General features: G+C 34.1%; 1 protein-coding gene across 1 annotated transcript in view; it reads left to right on the top strand.

The window, feature by feature from the left end:
* LOC103805269 (contactin-5-like) overlaps positions 1-19,569 on the top strand; it is a gene marked incomplete at both ends in the record, with an annotated part of 101,710 nt that overhangs the window by 54,664 nt on the left and 27,477 nt on the right. The window contains 2 exons of the mRNA XM_009077909.1: positions 7,056-7,259; positions 19,135-19,237. Of these exons, the coding sequence (XP_009076157.1) occupies positions 7,056-7,259; positions 19,135-19,237 (307 nt within the window). The remainder of the gene's footprint in view (positions 1-7,055; positions 7,260-19,134; positions 19,238-19,569) is intronic.

The raw sequence follows: 19,569 nt of genomic DNA on the forward strand, positions 1-19,569 counted from the left end.
CTATATGTATTTTCTTCCAATATTGTTAATTATATCTCAGTTTTTAAACTGGATATTAATCAAGTCTCATATCAGTCAATGAACTATGTCATTTAACGTTGAAACTGATGAATTTATTATGGTGTGCATCTTCATGATTACCCTTTCTAATGCTAGACCAAAATTAACTCTAATTCCTGTCTTTGGAAGTTACTAATCATAGAATCATTTAGATTGGAAAAGACCCTTAATGTCATTGACTCCAATATCTCGTAGTGCCATGTCTGTATGTCTTCTAAATACCTTGAGAGTTTGCCATTCTACCCTTATGGTGAAAATGTTTTTTCCTCATAACCAATCCTAACTGTGCCTTGGACAATATGAGGCCATTTCCTTTTTGGTTTGTGGGTTTTTTAAATTAAAAAGGGCTCATAGACAGAGTTTGAGTTCTGCAAAGCTACTGAGGTTGTTAAGAAACATCCAGTATGGATTTGTCAAAAAAAAAATCAAATTTCATTTTATTTTTTGAAAGTGTAAGTTACCTAGAGGAAAGAAAGGCATATTTATCATTTGAGAATAGCTCCTGCAAGGGTTACAATCACTGCAGAGCACAGAATGAAAATCCAAAAGGATCAGTGCATTGGAGAAATTGCTTGCAATGGATAAGACAAAATTCAGCAGAATGCAGGTTACTCTATTTATCCAAGATTAAATGTACAAATAGAACAAAGGGAAATAAGTGATTAAACAGCATTCTTCCTTAGAAAAATCCTGCTACTACAAAAAAACAAATGGAATGTTTAGTAGAATGAATAACTGCATACTTAAATTCTAGGACATACTAAGAGAACTGCTACCAATAGAGTACATGTGACTACTGTTCCAATTATCATTAGTATTAATGTCCAGCTTTGGGTCCTACATTATAAGATGTAGAAAATCAGTAGAGATGAAAATAATCAAGCTAAGCAGAGTATTCAAAATCATGACTTCTAAAGAAAAGTTGAAGAGACTTACAGATCTCACCTGATACACACAGGGATAATGATCTTCCATAGTAACTGTAAAAGTTTAATATAGGTCATCAGTAAAGTGTCAGTACTTTCAGTATGGTATTTGGTATAAGTAATAAACAGTACTGAAAAAGAAAAAAAAAGTATTTATAAACAAATATTAAGGAAAACTGTCTAATTATCCCATCAAATATATAGGTTATTCTGAAGATCTAAATTTAGGAATATAACTCACTAGACATTTTTAAAAGATGAGATGAGAATATCTGATCTTGCTTGAGAGCAAAAGAAAGGCCTGAATAACATGTGGCTTTTGATAACAATGTTTTGATACTCTCTGGAACACGTTTCTGTTTTAATATGAAAATCATATCAGTGATAAATATGCATAATAATCTAACATCTTTTCCTAGAAGCCATACATTTTGTCATATGCTATGTGGTCTCTTTAAAGAGCACATGTGCAAGCAAGACATTTCATCAGTCTTTTTATGTTTCAATCACTGGCTACATTTCATACATGTTCAATGTACAAATAAGATTATATTGACTGTGTATACTGGTAATGACAATATAATATTTGTATGTACAAGATCAGTTCTGACAGTACACTTACATTTTCTAACATATTTTTGGTTATTGGCTATGTGAATAGTTATAAGAAAGAAAATATTTTGAGATTTATCACTGTAATTAAATCTGGAAAAGACAAATATGTGATTGGTAGAATTGTGTTTCAGGTAAGCAAGCAGTAGATACAGAGCCCCCAGAGATGGAAATAAGCAATTTCATTGCTAGCTGATAAATTCACAGTATCTGTTTGCTCTATGTGGGTGCATTACATTGCAACAAATAAATTACCTTCATTAAATATTTTCTTGAAGGATTAATGAACACTGATAATAAACCACAGCAGCACAAAGAAATGCACCAAAATTATTTATCTGGTATTGGTGGGAGGCTGGAGGAACAACCCATTGTTATCATTCATCTTAGCTATAAAGAATCCTCTTCCCTGCTGAATGCGTTCACCCACATAAGAGAGTACTGCATGTTGCACCCTTATTCTGTGCCTAGTATACAGAACACCCAAACAGCAATTGTCGTGAAAAAGGTGAAAACTGGGCTTGATGTAAAATAAGGCTTTATATTTTCAGCAGGGGAAATGTAGGCATATATTTTTCCTGACACTTTTTTCATTTGAACAGAATATTTCTAAATATTAAAACAAAGTCATTATGCAATGTTCGTTGTTTATAGCCATGTATAGTAAATTCAGCCTGTAATCTTGAGTGAATTTTTCACACTTTTTTATTGATTAAATTTTTTTCTTAATTAATTAATTTAAAGAAAAAAGAAAGAGAGCAAACCAGAAGAAACATCATCTTCAGAGTTCCTAAAACTCCCATTTTATCTCAGGTTTTGGCTGTTATCAAGCATCAATACTATTTATTCATCAAGTACTGCCATCTTGTGGAATCAGAGTAATCAAAGGAAATCCTAAATAGAGGAAGAGAAATATATTTTTCCAACAGGATCTTCCACCACATAACAAAAAGAAGACAAAACCCAGACTTATTTCTTGTACAAACCTCATAACTCCATTGAGGTGCAATTATGAGATATGTGTTTGTATGCTTTGCCATTGATTATGCAAAATGTAACCATTTTATGGACTGTATATTTAGGTTTTTGTTGGCCTTAAAGTAGTTTATGTGGAGACCTTCTTGTTACATCTTCACTTGCACCCAAAATACCACTTATCTCACAGAGCTGATGGCAAGGCTGTCCAGAAACTTCATGTTAAAAGGATGAAACAAGTAATTTCTTATGAGAAAAGCCCTGAGGAAAATCTGTGAAACATTCAGACACTAACAAACACTGGAGTGAATATTGGGTGCTATCTGAATGCTTCCAGCACATCTCTTGTTACAATACTTAAGGGGTTATTTCTTACTGACCCACAATGAGAGAAGGACTTTTACATTACCACGGTACTGACATTTTCTGCATCAGAATGATATCTCCAAAAGCACAGTACAGCACTAAAAAAATGCTGATATGTCAGTACTCCAGCTTCATCCATTATGGGAAGTACACCACATTGTGACAGTTTAGGAGTTAGTGTTGTTTAACAGAGAAAATAGATCTACAAAAATCATTTAAGAAATTATAGTAAGCAAAATTTCACACCATAAATTCCTTCCGGCAGGAAATAGATGCTCTCTTCTTACTATTTCATTATCAGGTGACCCAGATTTTCACCTACATAGCCCACTAAGACGTACTTAATAAAACACAGAAACAAATTGGATATTTGGAAGGCTTTCCACATGATCTTCAGAAAAAAGATACATATTTCCTTAGAGATATTCTTCTGTAAACAAGACTGGTCATTCATAAAAAGGAATACCATTTTTGCAGTTACCAAAATGACATATATTTTGCACCATCACTTTGTATATAACAGAATTTCACAGCAGAAGGGTTCTTCAGCCCAAAGCCACAAGAGAAAGTCAGTCTACAACTGTTCTATAATTCATAATTTCTCTGTCTCTTTATCCTCCATTTCTGTTTGTGTTGATGAATAGTATCTGCATAAAAGTTTCTTTCGTGTTGGCATTCAGCTGTAATTTCCAGGAAGGGCTCTGCATCATCTTTGTGGTTTTGGCATAGGTGTCACATTTAAAACAAAATAGAGGGGCATAAAAATAAAAAAGAATCTCAACATATATTCTGTAAAAATACTCTACACTTCTGTATACTGCAGTATTCAGTTTCCTCTTAAACATTTTTTTTCTCTGTTGAAAACAAAGTGAGTACAGCATGGTAAAAACATTTACTCAGCCTTTTCTCAAAAGGAGATGACTTCAGAAGATCTGATTTTACAGTTCTAGTTTGGTTTATTCAGATTTTGATCGCACTGACTTTTAGCTTCAAAATCTCTTGAAAGTCATCATTATTTACCTGTCAGGCTTGAGATGCATCTCTGGAGTTCAGCATCCTATTAAAACGTTAATACAATGGCAGTTGTATTTGTGTTTAGTCAAATGACACCGGTTCTAAAATCTTTTAATGTAAATCATTCTAGGAAAATTCAGGCTTGAAGTTCACTAAAAGGTCCAGTGAGCTGTGTGTAAACAGGCCTGGTGTCATATGTTTGGTCTCAGGCTCCTGAAATTCAAAAGGTTCACTCAGAGGTTTACAATATTTTAAGAGCAGGATTTCAGATAGTATTTAAATTCCTCTCTTCTAGCAGTTTATATGTGCTTCTCTGCTGAACTTGTAGCATGTGACTATATTAACAGTCCTTTCAGAATGTTTTACTGTTCATGTACTTTAGATGACACACTTCTCTATAGAGAGAAAACAATGTTTTAAATGTTGATCCTCCACTAGTTATTTGTTATTTTTTATATGTCATTACAATTATTTGGGTACTCTCTTATGCATGACACAGCCAGAAGAAAACAAACCAACAAAAGAAAACAAACCAAAACCCCAGGTTTTTGTGTTTTTTCACTTGGCCAGCCTTTGTTAGCAATTCTGTGATTTACAAACCCTAAATTTGAATTTTGCTGGCATGCAAAGTAGGAACAGAGTCCCAGAATATGAACACCAATGCATGTTTTGTCCTCTACTATGGCTGCAAATTTAGAAGCGTGAGATATTTGCACGATGGATCAATGTCAAGGTACACCCATTTTCTCCTAATTGCAGTCATTCTGTGAACACTCTTTTGTAAAATCACTTCTGCAAGATCATCCATCTATTTCTGTCAGCTAAAAACTGTGGGGTCCCCAGATCCCAAGCCAGCTGTGGTTGCTTCTGACTGGTCTGCATAGCATGCATTAGAAATTACAGCATTTTCCTGAGGTATTTCCACTGAAGCCTATGCATAGTGTATGGACATAACCCTCAAAATGTTAAGAATCTGCTGAACTTATTAACCAGGTCTAATAGGAGAAAAAAAAATCATTAAGTGTGTAAGAGGGTTTTCACCTGCAAAGAAGATCAAGAATTCCAGGTCAATTCCAGATCTGAGTATTCAGATGCAAAGTCTTCAGATATTTAAAAATGTTTACCCAGGTTTTGGTTTTTTAGAAATGTATGTCCCTGGATTCACCACTGGCAAAGACTTAGTATTGTGTTTCCTTAGAGGCGTAAGAACTTATTGCCTGAAATCTGTTCCTTAGTAATAATTCTAATTAATAAATGAATAATTAATTGTGTGTGGTTTTAGGCTCCAAATAGAGAAAATTCTATTCTACATGAACTGCCAATGAACCCATGCTGATTACTATTTTGCATTTGGTTTGAACTACTTTTAAACCAGAGCAATTAATGAGACTGATTGCTTTCCATTTGAATTGTTAACAGGTGTCTTCAGTTAAAGCCTGTGCATTTTCCTTGAACTTGTGTATTTATCATCACTTTGTAAAATTTTATGCTGCCATGAATCATTTCTGCCAGTTAAGAAGACATCATGGCAAAATGTGGCAATGACATTTTCAGAGAGACATATTTGGGGCTAATTAGTATTTTGCCTGAAACATAACAGAAGAGAAAGGAAAATTTGAGCACTCCAAGAGCTATGAGCGCTTAATTCCTCAGGGTCTTGTGTAACCACTCAGCATTACTATTAGACCTGGAAAAGATTTTCAGCAAAAAGTTATTGTGTGTAGCTTAATGCCACATTTTGGATAGGTCTTCCCCTCCTGTGGCAGAAGTATGTTCAGTCTTTTAACATAACATTTTTGTACCAATACGGTCAGCTTTTCATGAGAAAATTTTCATTTGATTTCAAAATTAGACTGAACTTCTTAAAATTTAATCCAGAATGTACCGCATCTATACTGCGTGCACTCTTGGGTTACATTGGTTGAGAAAGCATTCCTTGTGATTTTCTATTCCTTTCTCACCACCATGTCAGAGGACAATACACTCAAAGAGAGAAAGGGCAAATCAGTTGGAATTTCTAATACTTTCATTAAAGATTATCATGGGGGGAGATTATGGAAGAAATTGTCAATGTGCGGTTTAGGTATTGAACAATATTTTTTTTAAGCGTGAAGACGGAATGAAACAATGGATCATAAGACTGAAAGGAGAACAAGTAGAAAGGAATATACATAAGGTTAAGGCTTTAAAGTCAGAATTGGTGGAACTCCACATGAATAATTCCCTACAAGGAATACCCTGCTAAATCAGAATCTTATTAAATTTACTGATACTTCTAATGTTGAGATATAAATGAATCTAGGATTTTTAACAAATCATTATTTAATCTCATACAGAATAATAATTTCTTTTCTCAACCAGCCATTATGAGTGTAAAGGTATATAATTTTCAGGTAAATAGAAGGATTAATGAGATAAAAATAAGAACCAAGGGACTGGATTTAATTGCCATTTTTAAAGATCACTGACTAGCTGGTAGCTTTGGTTTAAGGAATTTTTCATTGATCATAGAGATTTAAACTGAATAAAGAAGGGTTCTGAAATTCAATGAAGCAAATATAGAAGATAGACATCTAGGACAGCAATACTACCTGCAAAGCAGGTTGAAAAGATATTAGAATCTGGTGATTTTGAAAACAGATATTCAGAACAAAAACTGTTTATACATACATTTGCAGAAGTCATCCATAGCTCTAAAGGAAACATCTTGATATATTTCACTGCAGATCTGAATAAGCAGAGAAAAAATGCTTTGTTTATGATCTTTGGTTTGACCTGAAGGACCAGAAAAGGGAGTGATCTGTTATTTTATTGATATTTTTCTGAGCCTGATGAATAATTTAAGTATTTTTCCTGAACTAAATCTGTCTTCCCAGGGAACCTGTGGACTAAACATTTATGCTACTTTCAAAATGCTAAGGAAAGGAAAAAAATAATCTTCAATTCTAAATGAGACAAATAAGAAGTTTTTAAAACCTTTTGCTTTTTGCCCCCTAGATTATTGAAGTAAAGCTAATTAACATTTATTTTGTGTATTTATTTGCATTACACACTATTGTTCCCATAATTACTTTCTTTTATTTTTTTCTGCATTTTTTTTAGAGATCATCTATAGCTGGGTATTTAATGAATTCCCATCTTTTGTGGCAGAAGACAGCAGACGCTTCATCTCTCAGGAGACAGGCAATCTCTACATCTCCAAGGTGCAAACATCTGATGTTGGCAGCTACATATGCCTGGTAAAAAACACAGTGACAAATGCCAGAGTTTTGAGTCCTCCTACACCTCTGACACTGAGGAACGATGGTAAGAAAGGCATTATTCCTGTATACCACATCAAAGCAAAAATACAGAACCAAAACCATTAAGAACCATGACTTTAATTTTTTTCAATATATGGATGCATTTACTGAAGCAACTGGCAAAGAAAAGTTGTTCATGGAGGCAGTCTCTTTTAAAATATCCAACAGCTGTGAGAATATTTAGACATCTGAAGATTGATGTGCAAGATGACACATCCCAATGTATTTTGTTTAGAACAGTTACTCCTCCTTGCTATTCTTGTGTTCTGTCAGAGAGAAGAACATCTTCTTTCTCAGCAGTGTCTCCTTAGGTCTCAGTTTAGTTGCTTCCACCCAAGTGGCCACTACCATTGAGACACTCTCAGGCACTTGAGACATGCACAGGGGACTGACAAATGCTACATGGGGCATACAGACCAGCTGCAGGATGCCAGGAGATCATTAATGCATCTTAGATCACACAAGGTACACATCGTTAGACAGTTGAAAAGAGGTCATAATGCTTAAAAGTCTACCTGTTGCAGGACTAAAGACCTGTTATGCTTCCAGGCTCCAATTCAATGCACTGATAAAATGCCACCAAGAAAAGTAAAACAGCATTGGCTACAGTGATAGATACCCAAGTAGTTTTGAATTTCATAAAGGCATATAATTGCAGTATTCTTTTCTGTAAATAGGTGGCTAAATCTTATTATCGAAAAGTGACTTACAATCTTTTTTCCCAAAGATCAAAAGAAAAAAATCTTCCAATAATACTAATGAAGCAGTATTACATTCCAATATAAATTATAAGTAGCCCTGATTCTATTGGAATATCTGCTTATAGAGACAATTGTTATTTGCTCTTCTCTGCAAGATTAGTATTTATTACATTATAAGTGGTTTTAATTTTTCTTTTTCTGCCAAAATAATGCAAATTTTGAGAATAGTAATTGTGAATTCTACAGGTGCCTATATTTCCCTTTTTCTAAGATTTTCACATTTAATTTGGGTTTCTAGTTTTTCACAGTTATGTCAGCAATTCAGCATATATGAATCCATACCTACATAAATCAAAGAGAGGAAGAGAAACTCTGAGGCTTTTGTCTTGCTCACAGTTTTTCTAGAACCAAGACAAGTCTTATGCTGTCCATGCACTACAAGAGCTATATTTAAACAGAGATTACTTTGTTTAACCAAGTTAAAAATATATTCATATATTAGAGTGAAATTGAGTTAATATTTATTCATCATAGGAAATTTAAATTTCCATCTGCATAGAATGCAGCCCCTGCAGCAAATAGCTGCATGTTTTACTGTATCATTTCCTATTTTCTTTTGTGGTTTAGTACCCATGGTAATTATTGAGTTTCAGGTGTTTAATTTTACATAGTGAACATAATGAATCTGATCTTTTCGATATCAACCTTTCCAAATTAAAAAACCCAAACATTGACTGTCTTTTTATTCAGTTCAAACTCTGGTAAAAATATGTTTGAATTTTATTGTCATATTTATTATTCATATCTTTTTATGGATTTCTTCATATCTCTAATTATTCTTTATTACATTTCTTTATGCTTTCATAGGGTTCCATTTTGTGCAGAAATTCGACAGATTAATTATCCATCTTGTACTAGCAGTACATAGACATGCATTATAGTGTGAGAAATGGAGAGAGTAAATAAGAATAAAGTCAGCAGTCTACATCACTGAGCTAAGAAACAAAATCTATAAAGGAAAACTCTGCAGATGTTCTTAAATGTCAAGTGGGTAGTATATACCAGCCTCCAGCAAATTTGTGTTTCATGGCTGGCTGTCACACCACTGTGATAATCCAACCTTCTGAACTGTGCTGGAGTATTGGGGAGGTATTTGCACAGAGATGAACAGCTCCTCAACAATTTCCCAGTTTCCTGATTTGTTTTTTTTGCATGCATGAATTTCTACTAGTCTTCCATGCATCAATTTTAATCTGTTTGGATTTCCGAAAAGCTTCTTTATTGTCATGGAGGTCTTTAGGATTTTTTAGTAAATTGCTTGCTTTCCTATATGACTGAGCAAGTTTCTCAGTGAAGAGACGCAGAGCTAGCTACCCTTGCAGTCTCCATAACCCTGCCTTGGAAAAATATTAAGGAAAATTCTGGTCGCTGAATCATATTTATTATTTAGGACATCTGCCTTGTTCTACCTCCTCTACAGAATGCAATAGTATAACTCTTTTAAAAACTAAGATCTCAATAAGAAAATTCCATTAATTGTGCTGTACTTTTTCATTTTGATAGAAATGGCCTTAGGTTATATCACCTTGTCCATTGACAAATACTAGAATGATGACAAAATTTTTAAAATATCTATATATACTATACTCCAAAATATGGGATAATATACCTGCTGAAAAAGAAGTGCTCATTACTTTAAAAAAAATAATTTGTGAAGAAAGGAAGAGCTGAGGATGGACTCTAAGAAGGAAGTAAGAAATTAAGAATGGCATTAAAACAAACGTCCAAGTACCTGAAAATTTACTTGACACTATGTTTGATGAGTCATGTTGTATGATTTTGAATATGACTTTTTAAGCTTTTTTTATTATAGCATTAATTTAATCACTTTAAACTTTTCAAATACTGACTTGAATTTAAAAATCGTACGGCTTTCTGAGTTCCAATGGTTGGCATCACAGCTGACATTATCTTACACAGTCAGCACATTTGTTACAAGCCACAGGAAGAACCTGTGGTTTTAAACAGCTTTCACAACTGGCATTATATCAATAAAACAATTTATATAGTTTGTATTCCCTAGGCATATGTATCATTAACTCAAAAATATTCTAATTGGTATATTTATCATCATTCTTGGATGTTGATGTATATGCAGTACCTGTACCCAGGGGAGCAAAAAGCCTCTGACAAAAAACACTCCAATGACAACATTGGTCTCTATTTATCTATGAGGGAATAACAGAATAATATTAAGGCATTCTGTCAAACTCTGCAAGAATGTAAGAACTTCCTGGGCTTTTATTAATCTTTTATTTCTTTTGTGATGTGTCTCAAAGGGGAACTTAGCTCCTTGATATGAAGCAAATTAAATAAAAATGTCAAGAAATCCTTCAATGGATTCTGAATAAAATGAATACCTCATTTGTTCAGATGTCCTTGACAATCAGTCATTTCATACAATTCAATTTCATTTCAAGCTGGGTTATAAAACCACTCTGAAAATTCTATCTGAGGAGATAAAAAGTTTTAGCAGGAAAAAAATATTATGCATCATTTCATTAACTGCCTGTATAATGCATTACAAACTTTGAGGAATTATTTAATAACTGTTTACAAATAATAAACAGCATTTTTAAAATGGGTCTTTGCAGGCTTGGATGCTGATTGAGAGCAGTAAATTTTCTTGACTAATAAAACCAACAGAAAGCCTCTTCAAATTTAGGAAATAAAAACCTAGGGAGTAAAACAAATTTGATTTTTGATAGCATAAGACAGTTATTCTGAGTTCATACATTTTTGTTCCAGTTTTTCTTGTCTTTTCATCTCTTTTATTTATCTTGAAAATGTGTTAACTTAACATTGCTACTGTACAGGAGAAACTTAACTCATACTTCATTTTATCTCCATGTAGATACTCCCTATTGGCTTTGCTATAGTGAAATTTCCAGGAAAAAAAAAAAAGAAAAAAAATCTGTACAATTTCAGATGTCAGAGGATACTTTTACAATGTTCTGTGACATCAAATTAGTTTATCCTCAACAGAGGTTTGTCTATCTGACCAGACATTTTCTCATGTAACTGAATGCAGACTTAGACTTTCAATTTTTTTCATGTCAGCACAGTCTGTGAACTGAATTCTGTCTGCCCTAATTCTATCAATTCATTCTATGTGATTAATAGTCTGACATAATGATAGAATGTATATTTATCAAAGTATTAATGATGTTCTTTTCTACCTTTCCATGATAAAATATGTTCTGCATATGCTTGTTGAGATTAAACTCTGGGATATGTTGTTTGAACATAAGAGTTTTCTAAATATCTCTTTCCCAGCCTTAAGGAAAGTTTGGAAGTTATAGTAATTTCCCAAATAGCATAAATTAGGCAATGAAAATGGCCAGTATAGGATAGCAAAATAATAAAGATAGAATAAAACCAGCAGTTTTACAGACATAGGCTATGCCCACCCCTGAAGAATGCTAACAGTTGTCAATTAATTGATAATTAGAATTTTAAAATTTGCTTAAAGATGAGCATTAATGCTTCTGTCAGTCTTTCCCTTTCCTTGTTTTTGTTTCCTACTTGCGTTACTAGTTTTGCCTTCTTCCTTCATGCGCTACAGTTATTTTTAACTTTTTGTCTCTTTCATTCTGCTGTTGTGGCTCAATCCCACTAAAAGGTTGTAAAAACTAGTAGGATGGAAATCAGGATTAAAAACCTATAGTCTTATTTTAATTAAAAAACTGCAAACCAAACGAAAACAAAACAAAAAAAATGGATGGGGGAAGGTTGATGGTTTTGGGGTTTTCCCCCAAAATACTAATGATTTTTCTATTTAGAAAATGTGTTACAGTCAGCACCAGTGGTCCATATCTATAGGTATGAATATCTGTAGGTGGGCAGAGAATTTTATAGAGGGCTCCTATACAATAAACCTTTTGCAGAGTGCTTTATGGAGATTGTACCATAGTTGAAGAGCACTATCAAACAGCACACAGAAGTTCAATGACACCATTTGTAAAATATTTTACGTAAAAAAAGTATAGAAAAAACAACTGGGGATGATCTTTTGATGACATAAAAGGGCTGAACCCAGGGGAGTATTACAGGAGGAAAACTGGGAAAGATTCGAAAAATCTTATGTTCCAGGATTCAAGGTAGAGCAAGAACTCTTCCACTGTGAATGTTTGCTTTGAGTTTAATCTGCTTCAAACTCTGTTCAGGTAATCTCTTTAAAGGATTTTTAATGGTTAAGATTTCCCAGTAGTTTACAGAAACACTATCTGCTAGAAATGAAGCTGTTGCTTTCATTAATTAGCTAAAGTAGCTTAAGATTCTAGCCATGTATCATTTTGCACATTTTTTGCACTCATGTTTACTTGTTTCACTTCTCCTTATGATTTATGAAACTACTGCACAAAGGAAAGAGCTAACTGATCATACACAGTGTATATGAAGCAGAAAATAAATGAACTCAGGAGGAAGTATTCCTCTAAATTCAACTCAGGATTAGGAATGATGTTGGATTGAACTGTAGCTGCTAATATTTCAGACAGAAGTGTGTTGTTAATATTTTAATTAATGGGGACTAAATTCCAATTTGTGCAAGCCTATAATGAAAATCACCTACACAATTGCAAATTATTATTAAGAATGGTCATAGTGAATGTATGTATCTTACTGTCTGAGGATCTTAGATACAAATTCACATGTGACTGCTGCTTCACATTTATGGGGTATGACCTAATGTTCAAATAAAAATAGCTTGTCAGTTTGGAGTTCTTGTCAACATATGAAAATAATTTGATTGTGAACAGCATGAGTTTTTCTTGAAGTTAGAACTGCAACAAGTTTATAACAGGATAATTCTTTACTGTTGGGTCTGAAACAATGGGTATTTCAATAGTTGTTGCTAATGGAGGAGAAATATTACTGTTAATTTGATCTTCATATTGAGGAAATAATAGGCACTTGTATTTGCGTGATTATATGAGGGGTCCCAACTGAAAAATATTTCTTATTTAGGAAGCTGTCTCCAGTTAATTAGATACAATGAATATTAGAGCAACCCTACTTTGTGTAGTAGGGTTCTAATTGATCAGAAACAACTGAAATATTCTCTCTAGACACTGCAACTATTTTCGTACTTTGGCACTTGGCTGGAAAGACAATATTTTCTTTTTATCCTGTAAAAGAGCTTGCAAGGAAAAAAAAAAAGCTTAAGCTCATATTTGAAGTACAAACAATTATGTCATTTACTACAGGAGAAATGAGGTTCTTTGAGAACTGTGAGCATGCTATAAGGAAGATAATTAGAAACCCCATGAAAATTAGATCCTTCTTCTCTTAATCATTTAGATTAAATAATATTTCCCAGGTTTCTGAATATCTTTTGTGATCCTGAATGAACATCAGGCAATTTGAAAGGAGGAAAAATAAGCATTGGCCAGTGATGCCTAAAGAAATCTGCCACAGATTTCTTGTGCCATGTTCAACAGAGTCTTCTCCTCCATAAAAGCAAAATGGAACAATGATAGCTTTTTCGTGTTTTTGAGGACTTATATTCTTAGGCATCTCAAGCAAGATGGTATGTTATCTAATGTGGTGAATCCTGATTTTTCCTGATGTGTATGGCTGCTTGGGAAAATTATCTATATATATAGTCAATTTAAATGTTCAGGTTTTCATGTTTCATACAACTATTTATATGCACAAATCTTCATACTGCAATGTTGTATACAAGCCATTCAAGTGCCATTACTCATCTCTGGATTGTCCAAAGGATAAAGTTTAATTTCATGCAATTCCAGATGTGCTGGGTTTAGAAAAAGAGTTTAGACGTCACATTGCATATGTGTTGGAAATTTGGTGGACTGAAGTCTAGGTTAGGACTCAGTAAATACTTTTCTACATAAAGAGAGACAGCAGCCTTGGTCATAGTTACTGCTGGATGTTTTCAAACACAAGAGAGACCTCAGCAGCCCAAGCTGTACACTAGAAATTTTTGCCTCTTATTTGGAGAGAGAAAACACCACTTTTTCCCTCATTGCTTATTCTGAGATTACCTCATTGCTTTTGCATCTTTAGGGTTTGGCTTTGGTTCCCTTTACTTCAATCATAGCACACCTGATTTCAATTGAAGTGCTTTTAGTTGTATTCAATGTTTGGGAGAGGTAGAAAGTTCTTGTGTATGTATGGCATGCATACATGATATTTACTAGTTATAAATAACTGATTTTGAATAGATTTTGGTATAGTAATGCTATTTCTAGAAAGGGCTTTCTAGACAGAGCTCAGAATGTAACTGCCACAGTAGTCAAATGCAGTACAATTGAAAGATGGATTTTAAAGTGCAAAGAGGAAAGTTTTGCTTAAGCTTTGGTTAAACATTTTGTTTCAGTTAAGTGTGAGCTTCTTTTACATTTATACCTCTATAACTAGAAATACATCTACATCTTATCCCCTAGTTATAAACTAAAGAAGAGTTTGTACCCTTCTTGTGCTGTATTCTTTTTTTTTCCCCAGGAACTGAATTACTAAATTTTCTTTGATATTAGGATATATTCCGGTAAAGACTTCTTTCCATCCAGTGATATGTAATAGGATTTGCTCTCTAACATATGAAAACAATCTTGGCATTTTAGTTCAGTGCATTACAGAATGTAATTTCACCTAAGCATGTTTAGGGCTTCTCAAATGATGAATTTATAGCTAAAAACTTGTCTGAGAGACCTCTAAGTGGAAGGAATGCTGTGGACAGTTGTCTTAAAACAACCATTCCCACAGTAAATTTTTAGACTTACAGCAGGCATTAGTCCTTCCATTTAGAATAAGATTAATAGCAGGTGAGTCAATAAATTCTTCCCAATTCAATGAAAACCTCTGATGTGATCAGAATATAATGGTGGGTATCATCATTATGCCTGAATTAATTCAGTTTGTGCTGTCAATTTGCTGTCATTGTAAATGTGTGTATTCAGGGCTGTCTCTTCCAAATAAATATCTGGAGACATTTAATAGTGCAGGTCTTCAGAGAAAATGCTAAATATTCACTTGTCACAAAAATACCCACACCATAGATAACCCTAGTTTCCACCATAGAAAATATGCATGAACATTCATGTAGTATTTTCTTAGTCAAAATTTTCTTGGGTTTGGGTACATATTCACACAACATATCGTCATTACAATGTGGTAGTAAACTCAACTTCTGATCTGTAAAATGATTAGAAAATTCTTATGCAGCAGGACAAGATCATCACTCCTCAAGAGTTTTCCCAGAAATTAAGAGGAGCATCCAAATCAGTAAGAATCCCAAATAATTTTGCGATTAGAGCACTATCCAGGCTGCAAGAAAACCAGATTAACACTCCTACACTATCTGATTAAAATCAAGGACTTCACCCAAAGCTCTCAGACAAACACTCTTGATCACTGAGCTAGGGGGTTGTATCATTTGCTAATAAAATAATGGCAAGTATCAATCTGTGCCTAATATTTCTCCTGAGTACAAAAAATATTTAGCTTTTCTCCCTTGCACTCTGATGATGCTTAGCCAGGAATCTTCTATCGTTTTCTAGATACTGTCTCAAATGCTTATCAACCACTGATTCAAGTATTCCCTGTAACCTGCTCCTCTCAAAATTAGGTTCTGAAGGAAGATAAAGAGCTATTGCTTAAACAGTTTGAAACAAACCCAGATCATTTTAGCTGAAGGGATTTAAGGAGCCATCATGTAAGCCTATGTTCTGGGAGATTCAAGAGGGTAGTTAATACCTAGAAGATTAATGAAACAGAATCATTAGCCTCTACACAGCTGGAGTAAGATGATGTGTCATGATTGCTCAGCTGATTTTTTTCCCTATTGTATGGATACTATCATAGACTCACCATTTTTCGACACTCTTCATCTGAGATCGTAAAAGTCATGGAGTGGGAGGCTAAATGAAGAGGTAGAGCAGTCCCTTTCAAAGTTATAATGTCTGATATTCTGTCTGTACTTCTTTTCCTTTTTCTTAGCTGAAAGGACTGAAAATCAGAAACTGATCTTGCTACTTTATTCCATTCTCTATTTCCATTAGAGGGCCCACAGGGGATAATGTAAGCAGTTTTAGCTGTAGTAATATCTGTAAATATTTGAAATTTTATTACATCTATTCCTGTGGTATGTGTGCACCTCACAATCAGTATTTATCACAGTATAGTGTCATCTCTATTTTTTTCCATGGAAAAATGAAATGCAGACATTATAGCTTAGGGTTCATAGGACACTGAGTAGCAGAGATTTTAACTCAAGTCACAGATTTGCAGCTAAATCAGTGGAACAACTCATTAAATGAAACCACTTATTAATAAAAGGCCCCTGTCTTTATGAATATTTTTCTTTACTTGAGTTGGAAAATCTGCATTGTTGTAAAACAGTATCTGAAAGATATATATTGAGCTCCATTTCTGCTCATGTGACTAACAAGCCACTGGTTCTAACAAGGTCAAACTGTGCTTTGTCCTGGGATATGTTCAGTCATTTGAATCAGTATCTTCTTTAGTAATCAGAGACAGAACAGAAGGATTATTAGTTTATAAATCTCCCCCAGCCAAGAAAGACCTTGGCTGAAAGAGCACAGAACCAGACACTGGAAAATGTAAGGTAGAATGATGTGTTTCAGAATAAAGCCCAGGGCTAAGATTTACTTAAACAAACAGGAAAGTTTGCCTTTTAGCCCCTTTGCTAATCCCAGCCAAAATTTCAAGATGTAGTATACTAGACTTATTTTGAAGTGCTGTGTTTCATACCAATCACAAATTCAGTACTTTCATACTCATGTCTGAACTCAGATGAAAGACACAGCTTGTGAAGTAGGAAATGTAGTAAACTAAGTAAGTAGCCAGAGAAATCCTGAATCATGGGGGTCAGCTCTGGAAAGGTAAAAGATTGTCAGAATGGAGGTATTTTCATGGGAAGGCAGGGCACAGCAGCATTAAGAATGGCATCCCATTGCTCTATAGTGCTCAGACCATGTGACCTCTGTGATTTGTTAGCCACTTGAAAATTGTATATTATGTTTTTATTCTGTGCTGATAAATTTTATTTATTGCTGTATTTCATGTTTGATAACTGGAAATAAAAAATGACTGAGAAGATTTTTTACGGCCTCAACCAAACCTCTGAAAGACAGTCATGTATATAAGCCTGAGAGAGATTGATTCTAGTACATATAACTCAAAGGCTCAATATTTCTTAAAAGTTCAGGTTCCTTTTAGCACCTGATACAAATGAACAAAAATCTTTCTGAAAATGCAGATGGTGGTTGTTTTACCATTACTGACTCTTAAAGGCCGAAACAGAGCCTGGGAAAGACAAAAGAGCCTGGAGGTACAACAGCCATAGCTAAGCAGTTAAGTGCAATGTGGGAAGGTAAGGCCTTGATAATTTAATGTCTATGCAACTGTAATGGCCTCCATGGTCTCAAAGATCATAATAATAAGGATGAAAAATATCCCTTTGCAATAATAGGCTTTTGTTTCCTAATATTCATAGAGAAACCAAGCAATTGCTCAGTAATTTTTATATATTTCCTGCAAGTTGCTGCAGGCATGTCACTTGCTAGCGTAGCAATAACCCAGTAGAACAGGATGTGGTACAAAGCATTAGTAGATCAACATTTCACTAAGAATATGAAACAATGGTGTGACATACAACGAGCATTCAGTATGTGTACAGATTGCATTTGCCAAAGGGAGTTAATGTTAGTCAAAAACAAAATCTGAAAGATAATATTGGCCCTCAGATAAGTACAGACATACTGTATAATTTTAAAGGAAGAGTAATTTAATCCTATTTCAAATTTATTTTTTCCGTACTAAAAAAGACTAATGTTAAATAGTATATAACAATCCAACACAATGATTTGACAGAATTAAATATTGCACAAAATAAAAAACAACCCTTTTTTAAATTCATTGAAGCACAAAACCTGTCAGTGAATATGAACTGTCAACAGATGCCAAAGATTTAAAAGGAACACCTCAGAAATATAAGGCTGCATTATAAAACCTAAATGAACTATTTTCAGTAATGTTCACTACAGGGGAACTTAGGGAGGAACCCCTGTCAAGACTGAAGTTCTTGTAGTTGAAGTTTCACTAGAAGAAATTTTAGAGAAAGTATTGATGTTACAAATACTAACAAATCCCGAAGGCCAAACTTCTGTATGGAAGGGAGATATACTATTATACTTTCATTTCATCTCTTGTCCCTATTTACCTGCTTTAGAATTTTTTATAGGTTTAGATTAGACTTGTCTTGTTGCTACTTTGTCCACAAGTCAGGATTTTGTTCAGTTTTTCTCATCTAAAAATCTGACCAACTCTTACTTTGTTTTATATAGCTTTTTGTTCCTGAGTATTGCCTACCCCATAGCCCAAGTTCTCTCTAACCAGGCACAGCTCTTAGAGACATATTCTTCTCGTGCCGTGCCGATTATAACATTTCCTCCAACCTATCTCCATTTTTTATCCATTTCTCATTTCCTAAACACTTGTGATTCTCCAAAGCTGTCAGTCACTCCACAACAACTTCCAGATAACTCTATTGATTTCCGTGTTTATATCTTTTCACATTTCTGAGTGTTTTCCTAGTTGTATCTTAGAGTAGTGTGTTGTCCTGATAAAAAGAATCATATTTCAAATTAAAAGGATCACTGAAAATGACATAACTGAATTTTGTATGAGTCTGCATATCTGTGTTTTTATCTGTGTGCACAAATGCTCTTACATAATTTGAGGATGTTTTTGCTAAGCTTGGAAGGTCCTCAGTCAAACACAGCATGATACATTGAATTATTTGTCATAATTGTCACTGTATTGGTAAACAAAGATTTGGTCTATGAAAGTTCTCACTCTTCTGTTGATTGCCCACTTTAATCTTTCAAAATGTATATATTAACCCATGTTTGAAAAAATAAATCTTTTTTCTTAAGCTCACTGTTGTACTGCTGGTAACCCTGAAATAATGGACCTGAGCACAGCATATCAGATCAAACGAGGCTGTCTCCATCAATTACCAGCTTTACTGCTGGGCAGATTCAAAAAACAAGCCACAGGGCTTTTCTGTGATAAACTCAACAAATGGAAAACTGATGATATTTCATATTTTAAACATTTCTTATTTTCCAGGTGTAATGGGGGAATACGAACCAAAAATTGAGGTCCATTTTCCTTACACTGTCACAGCTGCAAGGGGAACTACTGTAAAGATGGAATGTTTTGCACTTGGCAAGTAAGTACAGATTCTTTCATAATTAGACATCATTGTTTATTAAGATGTGACATGTCTAGTTTGTGGTTTCATTATTTTGCTGGATTCCATTTTCACAGACAGTCCTTACTGCACTCTGAAAACAACCGATTGACTAAGTAGCTAATTATGAACTCCCTACATAGCCATTTCTGTGGACAGGAATTCATTCCAGTTAAAAGGCTCTCTGTCGATATGAAAACTCATTTTATCATAAACAAAAGAGGAAAGTTTCTTTTATTGAAAATTTTACCAGACTCGCACCCATTTATTCACTGTGATACTATAAATCAGTAAGTTAGAGTTTTTCTGTC

The sequence above is a fragment of the Acanthisitta chloris genome, unplaced genomic scaffold (genome assembly GCF_000695815.1).
Source record: "Acanthisitta chloris isolate BGI_N310 unplaced genomic scaffold, ASM69581v1 scaffold9107, whole genome shotgun sequence".
In the NCBI taxonomy this organism is placed as follows: domain Eukaryota; kingdom Metazoa; phylum Chordata; class Aves; order Passeriformes; family Acanthisittidae; genus Acanthisitta; species Acanthisitta chloris.